Raw genomic sequence first — 18,057 nt, 5'->3', positions numbered from 1 at the left:
TTTTGATTCCTGTTTTTAATGGACAAGTTCTAAAATGGAAACGCAACCCTTTTATCCAGAGGGTTGTGCATGTGTACTTGGGAAATACACAGTTACACATTTCTACTGGCTCAGAAGACGTCACAAAGAGAACCTACTTTTTATTTCTGTAAATACAGTTTTCTTGCCTTAAAGGTATTATCCATGATTTTGGAGAGCTAGCAAGATTTGAAAGTGCCGTCTCCTCTAAGCCCCGCCCCCTCCTCCCCCTCCCGTCAGCTCTCTGTCCAAAGCCACGCCCCCACAAACTTTGGAGAACGTGCATTTGCAGGAGTCGAGTTTTCCAGGACATTTTGGACAGCCCATTTTCAACAAAACTACCCCATGTCTCATTCACCTGTAAGCAAGGCCGGTTTTAGGGGGGGCGCAGGGGTGGGCTGTGCCCACCCAAACGTGCATCCTGCCCACCGGCGTCTCCATCCCGGCGAGAGTGGAGAGCAGAGAGCGGAGAGCGGGTGGCGGTGCGCTGCAGGCTCTAGAGCCACAGCTACGCCGTAGGGCTACGCCGTAGGGCTACGCCGTAGGGCTACGCCGTAGGGCTACGCCGTAGGGCTACGCCGTAGGGCTACGCCAGCCGCACCGGCGCTCTCCGCTCTCGCCGGGATGGAGACGCCTCCATCCCCACGGACCCCAATACTGCTTCCTAGCTGGAGCTGCTGCGGAGCTTCATTGCGGCTGCACGTGTCCCCGCGGGCTGCTGCTGCTGGGCGGAGACTCCTGCAGCAGCAGCCCGGACCCACGCTCTGCTCCCCGCTCTCACACACAGCGGGACCGAGCCGCTCTGGAAATAACTACATAATACCTACATACTGGGGGTCCGTGGCAGAGGGGAGGGAGGGGGGTTACACTGGGACACTGTGAGCCCAGGAGGACCCGTGGGAAGTGGACAAGTCAGGCTGGAAGCGAGTGCGCGCATGGGATAGGGGCGGGGGTTCGTGGTCGGCATGAAGGCATCTGATTGGTTCTTTCCCCCCCTGCCAAGCCTCTGGTCCTGGACCAATCCGTTTCATTCGGACCGAATGAAACGGATTGGTTAAAGTTTTTACAGGATTAAAGCTGGGAGGGGGAGGAGTGGGCGGGGCTTAGAGGAGGTGCCACTTTCAAATCTTGCTAGCTCTCCAAAATCATGGATAATACCTTTTAAGTTATGTGGTTGGTTCAAGTTGGAGAGACAGTATTAAGACACCAATTTTTGCTGCACCTTTCACTTTTTAAAAATTGTGTATTATATGTTAATAAGAGCTGTCATTTGTCTATTACCTATTTACTGTACAGTGTGCGAAAATAACAGAGTCAAATTCCATGTCTTGTCTGACCTGACCTGGCCAAATAAACATGAGTCTGATTCTGATTTTGGTCCCATTCATGCCCCCATGTATCTAAGCTGTACCATTTGAGCAGTTTACCTGGAACCCTTGTACAGCTACAAGTGGACCCCCTCCCCCCACCCTTCTTTAAAAGCTCATTTTTTTTATCTCAGATGCCCCCCACATACAAATGTTGGCTGTTGTTTGTGTGGCCTTGTGATTGTGTAACCTGAACAGAATGAAGTTGATATACAAATTCAACAGTTGGAGCTCATTATTGGGCCACTATGGAGCACTCATTAGGTCATACAATGTCATGAGAAACAACTTTACTCCATAAATGACATTATTCTTTTTTAGGTCATGATTGATTTAGGCCAGAGCTGCTTAAATACTTCCTCTTCTTCTGTACTCTACTTAATAATACCCACGTGAACGACATCAGGTTTTGAAATTGGCCGAGTCCCGGAGGCTTCGTGTAAAGTCTTAAACTCCGGAAGAAGGTGTAGGAGGCGAAATTCTGCCCCTCCAAAAATCCTTCTATCGCTCTCAACTCTTCAAGGGCATTTCCTCACATTCATTCTAACGTTATCTCTGACGTTGGCCTGTGCTGTTGGCCTTGTCAGCCGAACCTGGCAGGGTATGTGCTCTCAGTGGTGTCAGGCTAAAGTGGATTATTGTACAGTGCTGGTGATGAAAAGTGGCTTGGTGTTTACCCACCGGTGTAGATAAGGCCCTCCTTTTTCCCCTAGAGGGAAGTGACCAAAGTTACATGATGACGGACTCGCATACGCAGCCAGCAGGCAGGTGAGGAAGCCTGCCGAGCTTTCTACAGCGACGTCTACATGTGTAGGAAGAGAGGAGGAACCATTGAGCAAGAGCTGACCGGCAGAAGGAAAGAAGGCACTGCCCTCAGGCATAACGATGACTTGCCATTAGCGAGTTGACGGGGCATCTTGTGACTTTTTTTTTTTTTTCTTTTGCAAAAGAGAAGAGGAAGGGAGTTGTGAATGACAGACACAAAGTCCCTGGAGCCTGAGTTGTTTTTCCCTCAGTCCCCGGTTGTGGCAGCTATGAACAAGGCTAGAAAGCAACAGTAAAAAAAAAGAAAGAAGATAAAACCCTGGAGAACAAACGGGGCACACAGCCTGAAGGAAAGTAATCAGCGCGGCTCTCGACCAGTCTTCAGTTGAGTGGATTTACAGTCAGCTGTTGCTGTGGAGCCACTAAGACCGCTGCTGAGGAAGAAAGCCGGCATGGACGGCGGGTTCTCTTCCTTGCGGACGGAGGCGGTGGGAGCCATGAAGACGGTGCTGGTGTCTGCTGAGAACTTGCAGCTCACTCTGAAGCCTGAGCCAAGTCAGGAGGAACAGGCCCTCACACGCACCGACGGCAAACCCAGGGACACGCTGAAAACCGGGTACTCCTGCAGTACGATCACACCAACCTAACATATGTGCTCCTCATGTTTGCTTCTTGCTTTTTCATATTATTGGTCATCTAAAGCTTCTGTTGAAACATGTGGCCTAACTCGACTACATTAATGTTTTTCATTTTAGAATGAAAAATGTTTGATAAATGCCTATTTTCGGCAAGTTCAAAAATGGCAACATTTTGAATGAAACTATTGCTAATATTTGTCTTCTAGCTGCTGTATTTTATCTTGTTGTTGTTGTTGTAAAATTTGAAAATATAAAACTTGTTGAATCAAACAGTATTTAAAGCCACTCTATGTAGTAATACCGCTACTGACCACACGGGGGCACACACATTATGTTGATGACAAGAGCCACTTCCCTCGTGGTCAGCGCCCCCCTTGTGGTTATAAGTGGTATTACTTCAGAGTGGCTCTCGGAACTAATTAAAAAATTGTAGTTGAGTATTTCATGAAGCATTTGGACTAGGGCTGCACGATTAATCGTTAAAAAATCGCGATCTCGATTCATGCTTGAACGCAATCTCATTTCCAAATGACGACGATTTAAAAATTAAAAGAAAAAAAAAAAACTTTTTTTTTTTTTTTTTTTTGGATGTTTATTATTTTTATGTTCAATGTCAGCTGTTACAAAGTTGATGCCAGTCTTTTATCAGGCACCATCATATTTTTTGTAACGTTTACCTTTTGTATTGGCAGCTTCTTAATAGCAGCAAAAGGCAATGGGGGGTTCATCCCAGCCAGAGGAATAATTTGTTGCCTCAGAACTACAGGATCTGTTACAAGTCCCCTTTCTGAAAGGGTGTTCAACTCAGGGAGGAACAAATATTGTTCAAAATTGTTATTATTGTTTAAATTATTCAAAGGTTTGTGTAAAGAAGACAAGAGATGTTAATTGTTATTATATTTTTGTTCAGCTGTTGCAAAGTTAAAATAATAAGTGCAATAAATTTTATATTGGAAAAAAATCGTGAGAGAATCGTGATCTCAATTCTAAGCAAAAATATCGTGATTCTCATTTTGTCCAGAATCGTGCAGCCCTAATTTGGACCCTCACATGTCTTATTATGATTGTCTATATTTCTTTAAGCTGTAAACCTGTTCAGTAAGTCTGCCGTGCGTTTGAAGGGGGAATATTCATGATTTCATGATTTCTGAAAAAGTACCTTCTGCTGCTCCAGATGTTCAAAACTCCAACATTGTCGACAGGTGCGGGTTTCCAGGACAATGGATTCTACAGTTTTGTCCATCTTTGCTCTGGTTTCTGGATTTGTAGTTGGGAATTTACTTCTGTGACTTTGACTTGATAAACTTTTTTTTTCTTTTGTTTTTATTTTTTTAATCATCAAATATCAGTTGAAACCATCCACTGTCACATCTAATACTAAGTTGTTTTTCTTGTTTTTTTTTCTAAACAATTTTTCTAAATAAAAAATTTAGATCCTGCAGTTGGACGAGGAAAGAAACGTTCACTTTGTACATGTAGTTGTGACGTGTGTTCCCAAAGTTTTCCTGAATTTGGTTAAACTAAAATATCAACATTTTGTTGGCGATTGTAAACCAAATGGCCTTGGGATGAAAATACTTCACATATTAATGTCGAACTAAGATTTCAAAGTGTCAATAATACTTTGTTGTCTACATTTAAGACCTGATAATGTAATTTCTGTTGGTCCTCCTCAGCGTGGAACAAATGAGCATAGTCGTCATGTGAGCGATGAGCATGTTAGCCGAACTTGTGGTGCTGTTGCTAAGGACAGCCTTGTTGCCGTTGGCTGCTCTGTCATCATACTTGTTCTTTTGAAATATTTGTAAGACTTGTACTTGTACCCTGGTCGTCTGGAAAGATGACAGATGAAAAACAAAAAGAAGAAATAGAGATTTTACAGTACCTTTGGCCGAGCTCTAGTTTTGAAATTGATTCGTCAGTTTTGAAATGGATTCGTCAGGCAGACTTTAAGCGCTGAACTGTTAATCACAGTAAAATAAAAATATATTTTTCTTTTCTCAGGAATGAAGACCTGAAAGAGATGCTGGAGAGCAACAAAGAGTCCCTCAAACTGGAGGCCATGAAGAGGGTAGTCGGGGTGCGTGTCGGCCATTTTCACACAAGTATTGCAGTCTTGAAATGTTCCCAGTACGGACAAATGAAAACCAGGATATTCTCCACATGTCCGCACAATTCGCTTGTAGTCTTCTAGGGACATTTTCCACTCAGGCCCACAGAAAAATGTAAGAATATTACATTTTAGCTTATTTATAGAGGGGCTGTTTTTGCAGCAGGCCCATTAAGGCCGTGAGTCGTCCAACGATGATGACCAGTTGATTAATTGGAGAGTTTCTGCTGTAAAGTTCATGTTGAACTGCATTAAAAGCCAAATTATCTGCGCACTCTCCTGAGTGTCTCCGACATATTTGAAGATGACTTGTGTTTTTAAAGCAGCACAGGGAAACTTTTTCAGTTTTTAGTTTACTTGGTCCCTTACTTTTACTTTTCTGAGAACCTCCAAGATTAACTTTTGTTTGGATTCTTCCATACTTTTTACTTTTCCACCACCACATTGTCGAGTTTCTTGGTGTCCTCTGCCATGATGTCAACTGGACAACGCCTCCTAAAAGCACACACAGTCCTTCAGATGAAGCTGATATTTTAACATGAAAGAAAACTACCTGTTTCAGTATCACGATTTTAATTATGTATTGTGCTTTTGTTTTTCTTTCAGCTTATTTCCAAAGGGAAAAATGCATCCGAGTTGTTTCCAGCTGTTGTGAAGAATGTTGCGAGTAAGAACATCGAGGTATGACAATATTGAGAAATTGTCCTTGTGATAAGTTTATTGTCTGACTCAACACGTGGTTTCATTTAAGCGTGACATCAGAGGGGACTTCCTCACGCACGGTCTGACTTTGATCATCTGGATGTCAAAGTTCAGAAACCTTTTTTTTTTTTCCAACATGATTTAGATTTTCTTTTTCTTTCCTTTTTTCCACATTTATTTAAATTCATGTTTGAATCCAAAGTAAAATGAAAATGGAGGTGGTTGCTGAAGAGAGATAAATGAACATATAATAAATAAGATTATATAGTATAGCTTAAACAAAAAGATAATGTGCAGCTGCTGGTGTAAAGTAAAACTTTACTGCAAAAGTATTGACCTAAAGTGCAGCCTAAAACACAGCAAAATGTGTTAAAAATGAATATGTGTGTAATGTTTTTATAAACACTGCATCTTGGGGATGGCCGAGGTGTAATGTTTTAAAACCGTCTTTACTTTGGACCAACTCTTTTCAAAAGTTTGGACAAACTTTACTGAGTTACATTTTTAAACTGAACAATTCAAAAGTTTCTTGAATGAATAAAGTTGGTCAGACTGGTGTGAAAGCCGAGTATCGGCCGGGTCGTCCAGACTGATCTGTTACTTTAGTTAGTCCATGCAGAGAAAATCAAAACAATAAAGTGCACGACTCCTACAAGACGAGTTTACAGACGGAATACATGGAAAAGAAGTTAAAAACTGAAACATTAGTAGAAAAATTTGTGAGTTAAAACTCACAGGGAGTACGCCCGCCCGCCCGCACGTCAAATTATTCTAAATTTATTGCAAATCAAAATCCAAAATCTGAGAATCTGTTACCAAGAAATCAAAAGGCTTTCCACTTCTCACCATCACTCACGTCAATCCATCTCTTTCAAACCGTTGTTCTCAGTTGCACCTCTTTTTTTATTTTCTGAAATGAGTTAAATCAGTCAATACACCTGGTCAGTCTACAGAGCGGAGGCGGGACATGGCACAGGTCTTGTAGCTCATTGGCTACTGAACAGCTTTGCTGATGGCGGTAAGTTGTTGGTGTCATTGAAAACTAAAGAAGGGACAGACATTAACAACTTACCTGCGCTTGCTGGTCTTCTTGGCTACCAATTCTGTTTTTATCCCAGGTTTTGGTTTACAATATATTTGGCACCATAGCAACCACTGCAAAGGCGCAGTACCTTTGCAGTGGTTGCAATGCCGCTTGAGGTGGTACGGCTGGAATGTGCCCACCAAAAGGTTAAATAACTCCATTGTTCATTTCTGGTTGATTCTTGACTGAGTAAAATGATTCCTATTGGTTTATTATTTGGAGACGTGCAGTAAAGCCAAATGTGTTACGATATTTGAGCTAATATTTGATTTGATTTGATTTGATCCTTATTCATCTTGAACAAAACAATAAAAAAAAACACCATACATCAACAACAATAATAAAGCACAACCAGTTTTGTTCAAGAAGGGACAGGAAGAAGCAAATGCTTATCTAGTCCGGCCCCTTCTTGCAATATAAGAGTATCCGATATATAAAAGAATAATAGTAGCAATAACAATAATTATAATAATAACAACAATAATACATATATACAGTGTATACCCTTCTTCTTGACATATAAAAGTATGTCAATATAAAAGTAATTAAAAGACAAGTGAGTCAATAATAAAAGTAGCTAAAACGAAAGGCATCAAGCACAGTAGAGAAGGAAAAAAAAGTCAATGAAAAACAATCACCATAATAAAAGTAGCTAAAAAAGAAAGCAAAGCATCATGCACAGAAGAAAAAAAGACAATGAAAAAAAAAAAAATATATATATAATATAAAAAATAGCTTTTTTTTAAAACGTTTTTTAAACTTAATGCAGATGTTCAACAGGATGTAGGTCAGGACCCGTTGGAGGACAGTTCAGAATAATCCAGAAGGTCTTGATGGGCTTGACACTTCCTTGGATCTGCACAGATTCAATACACCTGATACCAGACAAAGCAAAGCAGTTCCACAACGGAACCGAGCCGCTTCCAGGATTCACAGTATATACAGTGTCTTTATGGCTCGCCAACATGCATTTTCTAGTCTTTTCTAGTTCAAATTTTAGTCTTTTATGATTTAGTCGTCCTCAGTCCACGTTGGTTCCAACAGTGATGGACGTTATGATCTGAAACTGATGGACCTTGACCTCGGAGTTCACCTTGAACCTCTCTGCAAGTTGTTCTGGTCTCTTTGGTTTCCGTTCGTATCATCTGTCTCTTCAGGTTGTCCACTAGTGTCATCATCCAGGGAGGTTGTCTACAGTCCTGTGGAGACTGAACTTCTGGATGAAATGTCCGCCTGCACAGGGACATCCAGCTTCTTGGAGACGGTCTTCTAGTCTTCACCTTTAACATGCTGGTCTTGAACATTCTCATCTCCTCAGCCATCTGGGGCTGACTGGTCTTCATTCATTCAGTTTTAAGTATCATCTATTACCGTATTGTTCTGAATATAAGACGGTGTTTTTTGCATTGAAATAAGACTGAAAAAGTGGGGGTCGTCTTACATTCGGGGTCTAGACGTTATACCCATTCACAACACTAGATGGCGCCAGATATCTTTAAAGCGAATGCTGAACTTAACTCTCCAGGCTCAAGCCAACCCCTGTCACGAAGAATAAAAATAAAAAGTAGTATAAGAAAGAAAAGATAAGAAAATAAGAGAAAAGATAACAGAAAATGGAGAAACGTAGCGACAATCTGGAGAAAAGTGGGTGGAAGATCGGCAGGTGAACCGGCAGCTGAGGAGAAGTTATGATGCAAACTTCAACATGATGGTTTAATGAGGCAAAATAACATGCTTTTTCTCTCAAATATATTGTTATAATCATTTGTTTCAGATGTACTGTAATTATTTTCTGTATGAAAATTGAAATTGGTGTTCAAAAAGTCTTTTTTCAAACTTGAGTCTTGAAAAAGAAGAGGGTCGTCTTATAATCAGGGTCGTCTTATATTCGGGCCAATACGGTAACACTTTTTCTACCTTTTGTGGGTTCTTTTCTTCTTCTGTTAACGGAAGAGAACAAACACATTTGTTGCAGCAGCATGAAGATACCATCTGAAGGACTAACTCCAGCGGCCTGTCAGCCACGCCGGGACAACCTAACTCTTAGCAGCTGCTCAAGAAGGATGTCCATGCCCAGGCCCTGTGAATATTGATTAGCGGCAGCAGAATAATTAGGTAGCGTGAGGGGCAGCATGTGAGCGGGGGGCCTGTGGACCAGGCGTGCAGCCGGAGTGAAGCGGCTCGTGCAGCAGGGGTAGGGGGAGCAGGTGGGTGGATGTAATTGGGAGAAAGGAGTCAACAGTCACATCTTCTCTCCTGCATCACACTCACCAGCTGCTTTGGTAGTGTGAGGTCTTCTCCATCTCTCGCTTCCTCCCCCGAGCTCTTCCTCGCTTGTGCGGCTTCTTCTCCCTCCTCCCCACTCTTCTCTCTCTCTCTCTCGGTGTCACCAGGAGCGGTTATTGATTCCCACTAATTAGTGCACGAGCATAACAGCACAAGTGCCTGCAGTTTATTGACAGTGTTGCGTGATTTCATATCGGTGCTCTTTATTTTCTTTAATCGTTTCTGCACTCGAGTCCAGCGCCACATACTTCACGTGAATGTGTCTCCGATCATCTGTGTTCAGCTCATTTGCATTATGCTTTTGAGCACATTTTCAATCAATCAGGAGAAGAAAAAAACCCCGTAAATTCCCCTTAGACGTTCATTTATACCTCTCTTTATAGGCTTTTTATTATTTTAGGATAAAACTCACTTGTGTGATTTGTGGTCACACAGAGCAGATCCTTGAGGGCAGATGGGTCATGTCTCCTTTCTTTTTTTTTATAGAGAGTAATGCCGTTAATTCCAGCAGTAACGACCAGAACCATGATTGAGAATTGTGGTTCACGGCTGCAGGTCGATACGTGCTGGATTAGAAAGCATGGTGCTGATTACTGGCTAAAGCTCTTGGAGATTGTACCTAAAATGTAACCTTACTTCTTGACCTCTTAGGCTTAATTCAGCTCATAAATTAAAATATAAATAGCTTCCCAAGCAAATCATCATTTTTCATAACCCCCCCTTTTCACCCCGTTTCATCATCTCGGTTGATTCTGCTCTTTTTCTCAGTGCCTGATGTGAATCTGCTCAGCTGCGACCTTTGACCACCAGTTAAACTTGTCAGCAAGAAGACGAATATTATTTCAGGCTTTCCCATTAAGGAGGGAAAAAAGAAAAAGACACGATGAAGCCAAAACTCATGGCGGGGGGGGGACGCATATTTCAATGGTATTCTCTGAAGGGAGCAAAACTAAAGCTGCGTCATCTCGACGTTCAGCCTGAAACAACACCGGGTTGAACGTGCAGCTTGGGCCCTCGCCCTTAAAAAATAAACTTTGTATTCCCGACAAACAAACTCAAGGAAAGACCCCCTTATTGCCTCATGCACTATTGTTCTCTTCCAGTTGTTTCATTGTGTTGCCGTTTGTTGTCTTTTGCAGCTGAAGAAGCTTGTGTACGTGTACCTGGTGAGGTATGCAGAAGAGCAGCAGGACTTGGCCTTGCTGTCCATCAGCACCTTCCAACGGGCCCTAAAGGTAACATTTGTTCCACCTCATTTCTCTCTCTGGGACGTTACATGATTCAGTTCGGTTTAGGTCACTTCATTTAGATCAGGGGTCGGCAACCCGCGGCTCTAGAGCCGCATGCGGCTCTTTAGCGCTGCCCTAGTGGCTCCTGGAGCTTTTTCAAAAATGTTTGACCTTTTTTTTTCTTTTTTTTTCTTCATTTTTTCTTTTTTTTTCTTTTTTTCCTTTTTTCTTCTTTTTTTCCTTTATTTCTCTTTTTTTCTTTCATCTTTTTAATCTCGACATTTCGACTTTTTAACTTTTTTCTCGAAATTTTGACTTTTTTCTCAACATTTTGACTTTTTTCTTGACATTCCAGCTTTTTTCTCAACATTTTGACTTTTTTCTTGACATTTCGACTTTTTTCCCAAAATTTTGACTTTTTTCTCAACATTTCGACTTTTTTCTTGACATTTCGACTTTTTTCTCAAGATTGTACTTCAAAATTAATCTTGACATTTCGCCTTTTTTCTCGACATTTCGACTTTTTTCTCGAAGTGCATAATGAAAAAAAAAATCTTCCCCAAGTTATAACTAATATAGAAAAATGCAGCATGTGTTGTCTTCATTCTAAGGCTTATACAAGACTTTTCATTTTTCATTCATTGCGGCTCCAGACATATTAGTTTTTTGTGTTTTTGGTCCAATATGGCTCTTTCAACATTTTGGGTTGCCGACCCCTGATTTAGATGCTTCCGGTTCATAACAAATGTCATCTCAAGATGCTCAGCACAGGAAGCAAACTAGATCAATACGGTCCAGTTAACTACAATCCCATTCATTTTAATTCAGTTAATCCAGTTCAATTCAGTCCAAAGAACATTGTCGCAAAAAAAATACAACAGATTACATCAAACCAGAACCTAAAACAGCACAAGGCGACAGTGGAGAGCAAAAAGCCTAATCAAGGATGCATTCACACCAGAGCCATGTGGTCTGCTTGAAACGGAACGTCCGGTTCTTTTGTGGAGTAAATGCACAATTGAAGTCTGATGCAGATCAAAGAAGTGAACGCTGGTCCACCTAAAAAATGCCGGTCTTGGTCCCCTTCAAGCCGACCAAATACAGGGCATTGTGGGATTTCCAGGAGAGATACCTTGCGGTCGGATGTGGGGTGAGGACGATGTAAAAGCTGTGATAGAAGTAAAATATTCAGATCAGTTCAGCTTTATTTAAATAGTGCCAGATCATGACAAATGTCATCTCGAGGCACTTCAACAATACTGTTCAACTCATTCCAGATTACTCCAGCTGATACAACGGCATTAAAATAGCAATAATAATGATTGCTCTGCGAAGGAAACCAGCAAATTGAATCAACAATCCCCAGGAAAAAGCACCAGGCGACTGTGGGAAGGAAAAACTCCCATTAACGGGAGAAGCCTCCAGCAGAACCGGACTCAGAACCAGGGATGGTGGTGATTTTTCTTCCACTGATTGGCGTTCGGCGGTGTCAGAAAAGAGGGACCAATAAACGCAGAGAGATTAGTCAGATTTTCCTAAGAATCCCAAATGCTCTGCTGTACGAAGTAGGGATGGGTGATATTTTACCGTTCACGATAAACCGTCAAAAAAATTCCTCACTATAAGAATTTGTCATCTCGCGGTCAAAACGATAAATTCCCGTTGATGACGTTTTTGTGTAAAACTGATTTATGGTTCTGTGTTAAATCCGAGGGAGTGAGGGAGTGAGGGAGGGAGGGAGTGAGGGAGGGAGGGAGTGAGGGAGGGAGTGAGGGAGTGAGGGAGTGAGGGAGGGAGGGAGGGAGGGAGGGAGGGAGGGAGGGAGGGAGGGAGGGAGGGAGGGAGGGAGGGAGTGAGTGAGTGAGTGAGTGAGTGAGTGAGTGAGTGAGTGAGTGAGTGAGTGAGTGAGTGAGTGAGTGAGTGAGTGAGTGAGTGAGTGAGTGAGTGAGTGAGTGAGTGAGTGAGTGAGTGAGTGAGTGAGTGAGTGAGTGAGTGAGTGAGTGAGTGAGTGAGTGAGTGAGTGAGTGAGTGAGTGAGTGAGTGAGTGAGTGAGTGAGTGAGTGAGTGAGTGAGTGAGTGAGTGAGTGAGTGAGTGAGTGAGTGAGTGAGTGAGTGAGTGAGTGAGTGAGTGAGTGAGTGAGTGAGTGAGTGAGTGAGTGAGTGAGTGAGTGAGTGAGTGAGTGAGTGAGTGAGTGAGTGAAACATGGTGGATCTGAGAGAGAGATAGATTTATAGTTACAAAGGTGGAGTTGAATTGGTATTTTTTTAATCATCCTTTTTATCGTTATCGGGATAAATGCCAGAAATTATCGTGATACATTTTTTTAGTCCATACCGCCCATTCCTAGTACGAAGGAGGAGGTAGGTCCAGTATGGCTTCACACGCAAGAAGAACTTCTACCCTGGATTTAACAGGAAGCTAAGATCAGAGAAATGTGATCTTTTGGTGATCCTGACTGATGATCTCTCGTACCAACGTTGAACAAAACACATATTTCAGTGTGGTATAGTGTTTACTGATTTTTTTCTTTTTTTTTTGATAAATCTGTGGCAGGATCCAAACCAGTTCATCCGGGCCAGCGCTCTGAGGGTTCTGTCCAGTATCCGTGTCCCCATCATCGTGCCCATCATGATGCTGGCAATCAAGGAGGCTGCGGCTGACATGTCCCCATACGTTCGGAAGACGTCGGCGCACGCTATCCAGAAGCTCTACAGGTACACCTACGGTCCCAAACACAAGCAGCAGATATCAGCGGATGCAGTTCTGTTTCCCGCTGCCGCCGAGTAGCTGGCCCAGTAGATGATGGGTTACGTTGGTCTCAGGGGTTTTACAGGTTGAGGTGTTTGAACGACTGGGATGTTTCAGAGAAGATGTATGAACAAGCACGTAAAACTAAACATAATCAGAATAGTTTGCTTGATTTTTATGCAGGCTGTGTTAAAAATTTTACCGGGATCCAGAGTTTTACACCTTCAGGCGTGTTGGGCCACCAGGCCAGCGAGATCCTCTCTGAGCTTGGTTTTTATTCTAGTGCGCCATTAGCACTCATTTAGTTGATCAAATGTTCTTCATCCAGGCTTCAGAGGAAACCGAGATCTCGCAGCTCCACTAAAATCATCGAGTCGTGAGTTGATTAGAAATTAACTTTTTGAACCTCTGACATATTGTCTACAAGCCACATGAAAGATGTCCTAAGGTTCTCCTGTGTTTTTACTGCCGCCGCTCATCTTTTTATTCCTTTTTAAGTAATACCACAATATTTTCAGCCTTTGCTATTTTTTTTAAGTTTTTGAAGCAAAAGTAGCTGTGGCACCTGACAGCGTTGCCGTGGTAACCCGTGGTGCCTCATCCAAAATGTTATATAAGAATGGAATCCTCGCTGTTGAATGTCAGAAATGATTTGATCGCTATTTATTTTATTATTTGTTGTTTGTACCCGCCAGCGTGACTGAAGGGTTAAACAAGCAGACAAAATAAGCCACATTTGGCAGATCATTTTGTGTTTGATGGGTGATTTTGGCCTAACGCGACTAACATCAGTATAATTGCAGACAGCGTTTTTATATTTTTAAACGTCAGTCAGACTCAAAAGAAACAAAAACACATTTACAAAACTTTTTGCTTTTGTTCTCCGGCCAAAAAAAAGGGTTAAAAACAGTCCAACGCGTTATTAAAAACCTGCGAGGACAGCTGTGAAACATCATCTTTGAGGAAGAAAAAAAATCCTTGATGGTCAGGATTGTTGATCAGGTCAAAGTTTGAAATCTTATTGATAAAAGACAACAGCAGAAATGATGATTGTGATGAAAAATCGCTTCTACATTCAACACAAAATGTTGCAATGAAGTGAAATTAATGAAAAAACAAAGGATTCTGTTTGCAAGGAGCAAGTAGATCAGCGGAGATGAGGTCCATGTCCTTGCCGATGGCACATCCAGCTGACGCTGTCAAGATGTGTTGAGCTTAAATTGAGAAGTGGAGGACATGTGCACAAATGAGGTTCAGACCAGGTTGGGAATCACTGGGATTTGCTAGAGACGACTTCCTCCCTAATCCTCACAAGATCCTGGTGAAGGATGATTCATTCAGCTTCGGGTGGAAGTGATTAAGCATTAAATAAATTAAAGTAAAAATGAATTCAGTTAAATTAATATTGATTAAATTGAATTCATACATTTTAAAATATAATTTTAATGAAAGTAAAAATAAAATAATTGAATTCAATTAGATCAATTTAAATTACATTAAGTTAACCATAAAATAAAATTATCAAAAATAAAAAAAGATTTAATTGAAGGAATTCTTATTAAATGTAGTTGACAATAAAAATGCAATATCAATAAAAAACTAACAATTAAAAAGTGAAATAACAAACAAATGCCTTTTATGAGCCTCAGCCTGTTTGGATCAAAGTGTGCAATAGTGATGTATTAATTGATTAATGCACTAATACGTGGATGTTTCTTGTCATAAACTCAGAAGCCTCAACGTCTTTTGATCACCGCAGCGCACAAACATGTCTCACATTGAACTTGATCACGTCGGTTTCTCCCCCTGTGAATAATTAGCTCTCAGTCGTAACTTCAGAGCTGTCCGTTTTTTTGCTTTTAGCCTGGATCCAGACCAGAAGGAGCAGCTGATCGAAGTGATCGAGAAACTCCTGAAGGACAAAAGCACAGTAAGTCCTCACTCAGCTCCTGCGTTTTGTCACCGAACCACAAGAGGGCGGTCCGGTCAAGACAGTCTCCTGCTGGATCTCCATCCCACAGCTCATTCGGCAATGCCATGGTTTGTTAACACCCACTTAAACCCACACATCTTCAGATGCTCCTTGTTAAGCGTCCATTTGGAGGGAATTTTCACACTGATGCCAGTGTCAGCTTAATTTTCTCAAAGGCCACCTACTTCTTTCTCCCTCTTCTTTTTTTTCCCTCCAAAATGCTCCTTAAACGAGCGGGATTCTGAATTCCCGCGTTCAGGCCGGTGGCAGCAACGACGCAGACGCCCCATTAGAAGTCAGCAGGCAGCGCGTTCATTTGAGGAGGTCACAGCGAATGCTAAGGGTGTTTAAATGCCAATTTCAAATATGTAGATGCCTGCTGGAGAAGGCAGCGTGGGCTGTGTTCGCACACGCGAGCCGTGCACAGTCCTGTTGCGATTATGTATTCATAGAGTATACCTATCATTATACAAACAAAACAAAGCAGTTTAGGCCAAGGGGGATGGAAAGCCCAGTACCAGATGCATAGCATATTTAGCCCCAGACGCTAACGAAGACAAATGACTTCTCCCTGTTGGAGCCGGCATTGTGAGGCAGGGGACGGAGAGGAAGGGCAGCATCATCACACAGACACACGGGCGCATCAGTCGGTGATGAATGGAGAAAAAAACCCCATCTAAACACAGCGCGTGCTTTTAATAGCTGTGAACCGATGCTTTCTTATGATGCTGGGATGAGCCCATGTTGTGTTCTGGGGACACGGCATGTTCGCGTCCATGCTGTCCGGGGAACTTTGTACTCTAAAGTAAGTTAGGCTTCACAGAGGCGTTGATTTATTCACCAGTCATGCCCCTGATAGCGCTTCACGTCGTCTTTGAACGCTCCTCAGCCTCCCCGACGAGTTCAATGATGCAACTCGAATTGCAGTAGAGTTATTTCTTGGATTTAAAGATGAGGGGCGCCGTTGTGTGGAGAAATCAAATGAAAGGGGGTTGTAAGGATGTGGTGTTTTCTACATCTGCTGTTATGGGCAACATTCAGTCGCGCCAATGTTTGGAAGAACAAGGCAGGTTTAATGCCAGAGATTCCAAAGATTCAAACAAAACCTCTGAGGCGAGGATGCACTGATCCGGCTCTTCTGGTCTCTGTGCCGTTGGTTTGGGTTCGCTTATCCACTGATGCTGATATCAGTCCAATAACATCGTTGAGTTAAAGAGCTTCATGCATGGCTATCTGGAAGAGACTAAAGGGATCAAGCTTCAGTTGAAATTTGTAAAAAAAAAACTGCTCACCAGCAGCAATTAAACAATAATGTATCAGCATTCAAATCCAAAATAAAACAGAATCAAACTTAAATTAATTAAATAAAATGCAGGAACTGAAACTGCAGCAAATTTAAAGTGACCCCACCGGTTAATGGATACGCTTAATGTTCTGATAACCGCAGGTTTTGTCTGTATCGGAGTGTACATATGATCCTGACGTGTCCTGTGACCCGGCCGTCCATACGCTTTGATTGGAAGGACACTGAGCATTGAGCAGAGCTCGGCTTCTGTCGGTTGCTGCATGAACGTTGATTCTCTCAAAAGTTGGGGAATTCATTTTCAACTTTCAGCGCTTTGATGCATCAGCCAAGCAATTTTCGGCAACAAAGGGAGTGCTGGACAATGAAATCTCACATGGAGGCGGTTCCAGTCAGAGGGAGAGGGACCGTCTTCATAACAGCCTACAGCCAGGTGCTCTTGGAGAGGGACCTTCTTGGACCTTCTGCATGTTCAGATTGCAAATAAATGGCGCATCTATGAACTCGCTGGTGGCTGATCCTGCACTGAATAATAATGAGTAATAATTAAAGCAGCACTATGTAACTTTTCCACCTTAATATCATATTTCCAGAGTCATTGTGATGGTACATCAACTTCCAACAGGTTTAATGAACCTCTGTCATGGTCTGAGGGGTCTGTATTGCCTTCACTGGCACTATGTAACTTAACTAAAAAACTACAAATTTTTACGGCTTTGACTGCTTTACGGCATACGTCACTTCCCCCTCCTTCCCGATTCGCAGTCGAGACGAAAGCTGGACGGGGCGTGGAGCGCAGAGCTCAGCTGAAGCTGGTGTCATGGCCGAAGCAGCGAAAAAAACAAAGAAATTAAAAGTTTTATCGGAGGAGGTGAAAAAAAGACAGCGGGAGAGTAACAAGCTAAATGCCCGGTGGAGAATAAACATTGGCCCGGCGTTTTCTCGCTACAAGCCCTTGTAGCCGTCGTCTTGGACAAGAGATGGTTGAAGGATGTAAAGACGTTCATCACCTCCAGGTATGCACTTTTGTCAACACCTATGTCAGTGTTTTACAAAAACAATTATCCTGAAACTACTACAGCTGCTGTAAGTGTTGCTACTGTATCAAATGTCAATATCTATGTAAACAATTTGACTCTGCAGGTCTGTATATACAGATATTTATACACTGATGGTAAAAGCAACACATTTGTAGATACAGTAAAATATATAGGCTAAGTATACACTCCCAGATAAAAAGAATACACTATAAACACCATATAAGCATATAAAATAAATCTACTTTGTTGGAATTATATTAAAATAATAACAAGAGTAGTAAAAGAAACCTTATATGGTGTTTATAATGTGTCGTTTTATCTTGTGAGTGTATAAATATATACATTTCTCTAATTTTTCTATAGCTATACATTACTTGCTTTTACTTTCTGCATAATTACAGTGACTTCAACAACAAAAAAAAAATCAAACTTGTGATCAACAAAGTATGTCGATTGATTTATAGGTCAGTAATTATCAGAAAGACATAATGTTTTTATATCTTTATTCTCACACTCTGCAGGACTACATCAGATCTGGAAAACTTCCAGAATCACATCCTCATGCAGGGAAGGTTCTCCTACACTCCAGCAGTGAATCGCACGCGGACTCTCCCAGCACGAAACAAGGATGGACACAAGATGCTACTATAATCATTGTGTTTATTTACAGTAACTTCTTACGCTGTTTCATAGTTCAGTTTTTATTATCACTTCATTATTTTTACTTTATTTTTCTACTACTTTATTTACACTTATACATACATCACACTCCCTTCTTTACTTTATTCACAGTA

The 18,057-nt window shown here is 41.8% G+C and overlaps 1 protein-coding gene across 2 annotated transcripts in view; it reads left to right on the top strand.

Annotated features, from left to right (window-relative positions):
* Window positions 1–18,057, top strand: part of ap3b1a (adaptor related protein complex 3 subunit beta 1a) — a 104,046-nt gene that overhangs the window by 17,912 nt on the left and 68,077 nt on the right. The window contains exons 1-6 of one of the 2 annotated variants that reach the window (XM_061733909.1): window positions 2,150–2,766; window positions 4,793–4,868; window positions 5,505–5,579; window positions 10,110–10,205; window positions 12,754–12,914; window positions 14,812–14,878. In XM_061733909.1, coding sequence (XP_061589893.1) covers window positions 2,603–2,766; window positions 4,793–4,868; window positions 5,505–5,579; window positions 10,110–10,205; window positions 12,754–12,914; window positions 14,812–14,878 — 639 coding nt within the window. In that variant the 5' untranslated portion in view covers window positions 2,150–2,602. Of the gene's footprint in view, window positions 1–2,149; window positions 2,767–4,792; window positions 4,869–5,504; window positions 5,580–10,109; window positions 10,206–12,753; window positions 12,915–14,811; window positions 14,879–18,057 lie in introns of those variants that run through there. The other variant, XM_061733910.1, reaches the window with a different exon arrangement.

This window comes from Cololabis saira, chromosome 11 (genome assembly GCF_033807715.1).
Source record: "Cololabis saira isolate AMF1-May2022 chromosome 11, fColSai1.1, whole genome shotgun sequence".
NCBI lineage: Eukaryota > Metazoa > Chordata > Actinopteri > Beloniformes > Belonidae > Cololabis > Cololabis saira.
This window is presented reverse-complemented; position numbering and strand designations above follow the sequence as displayed.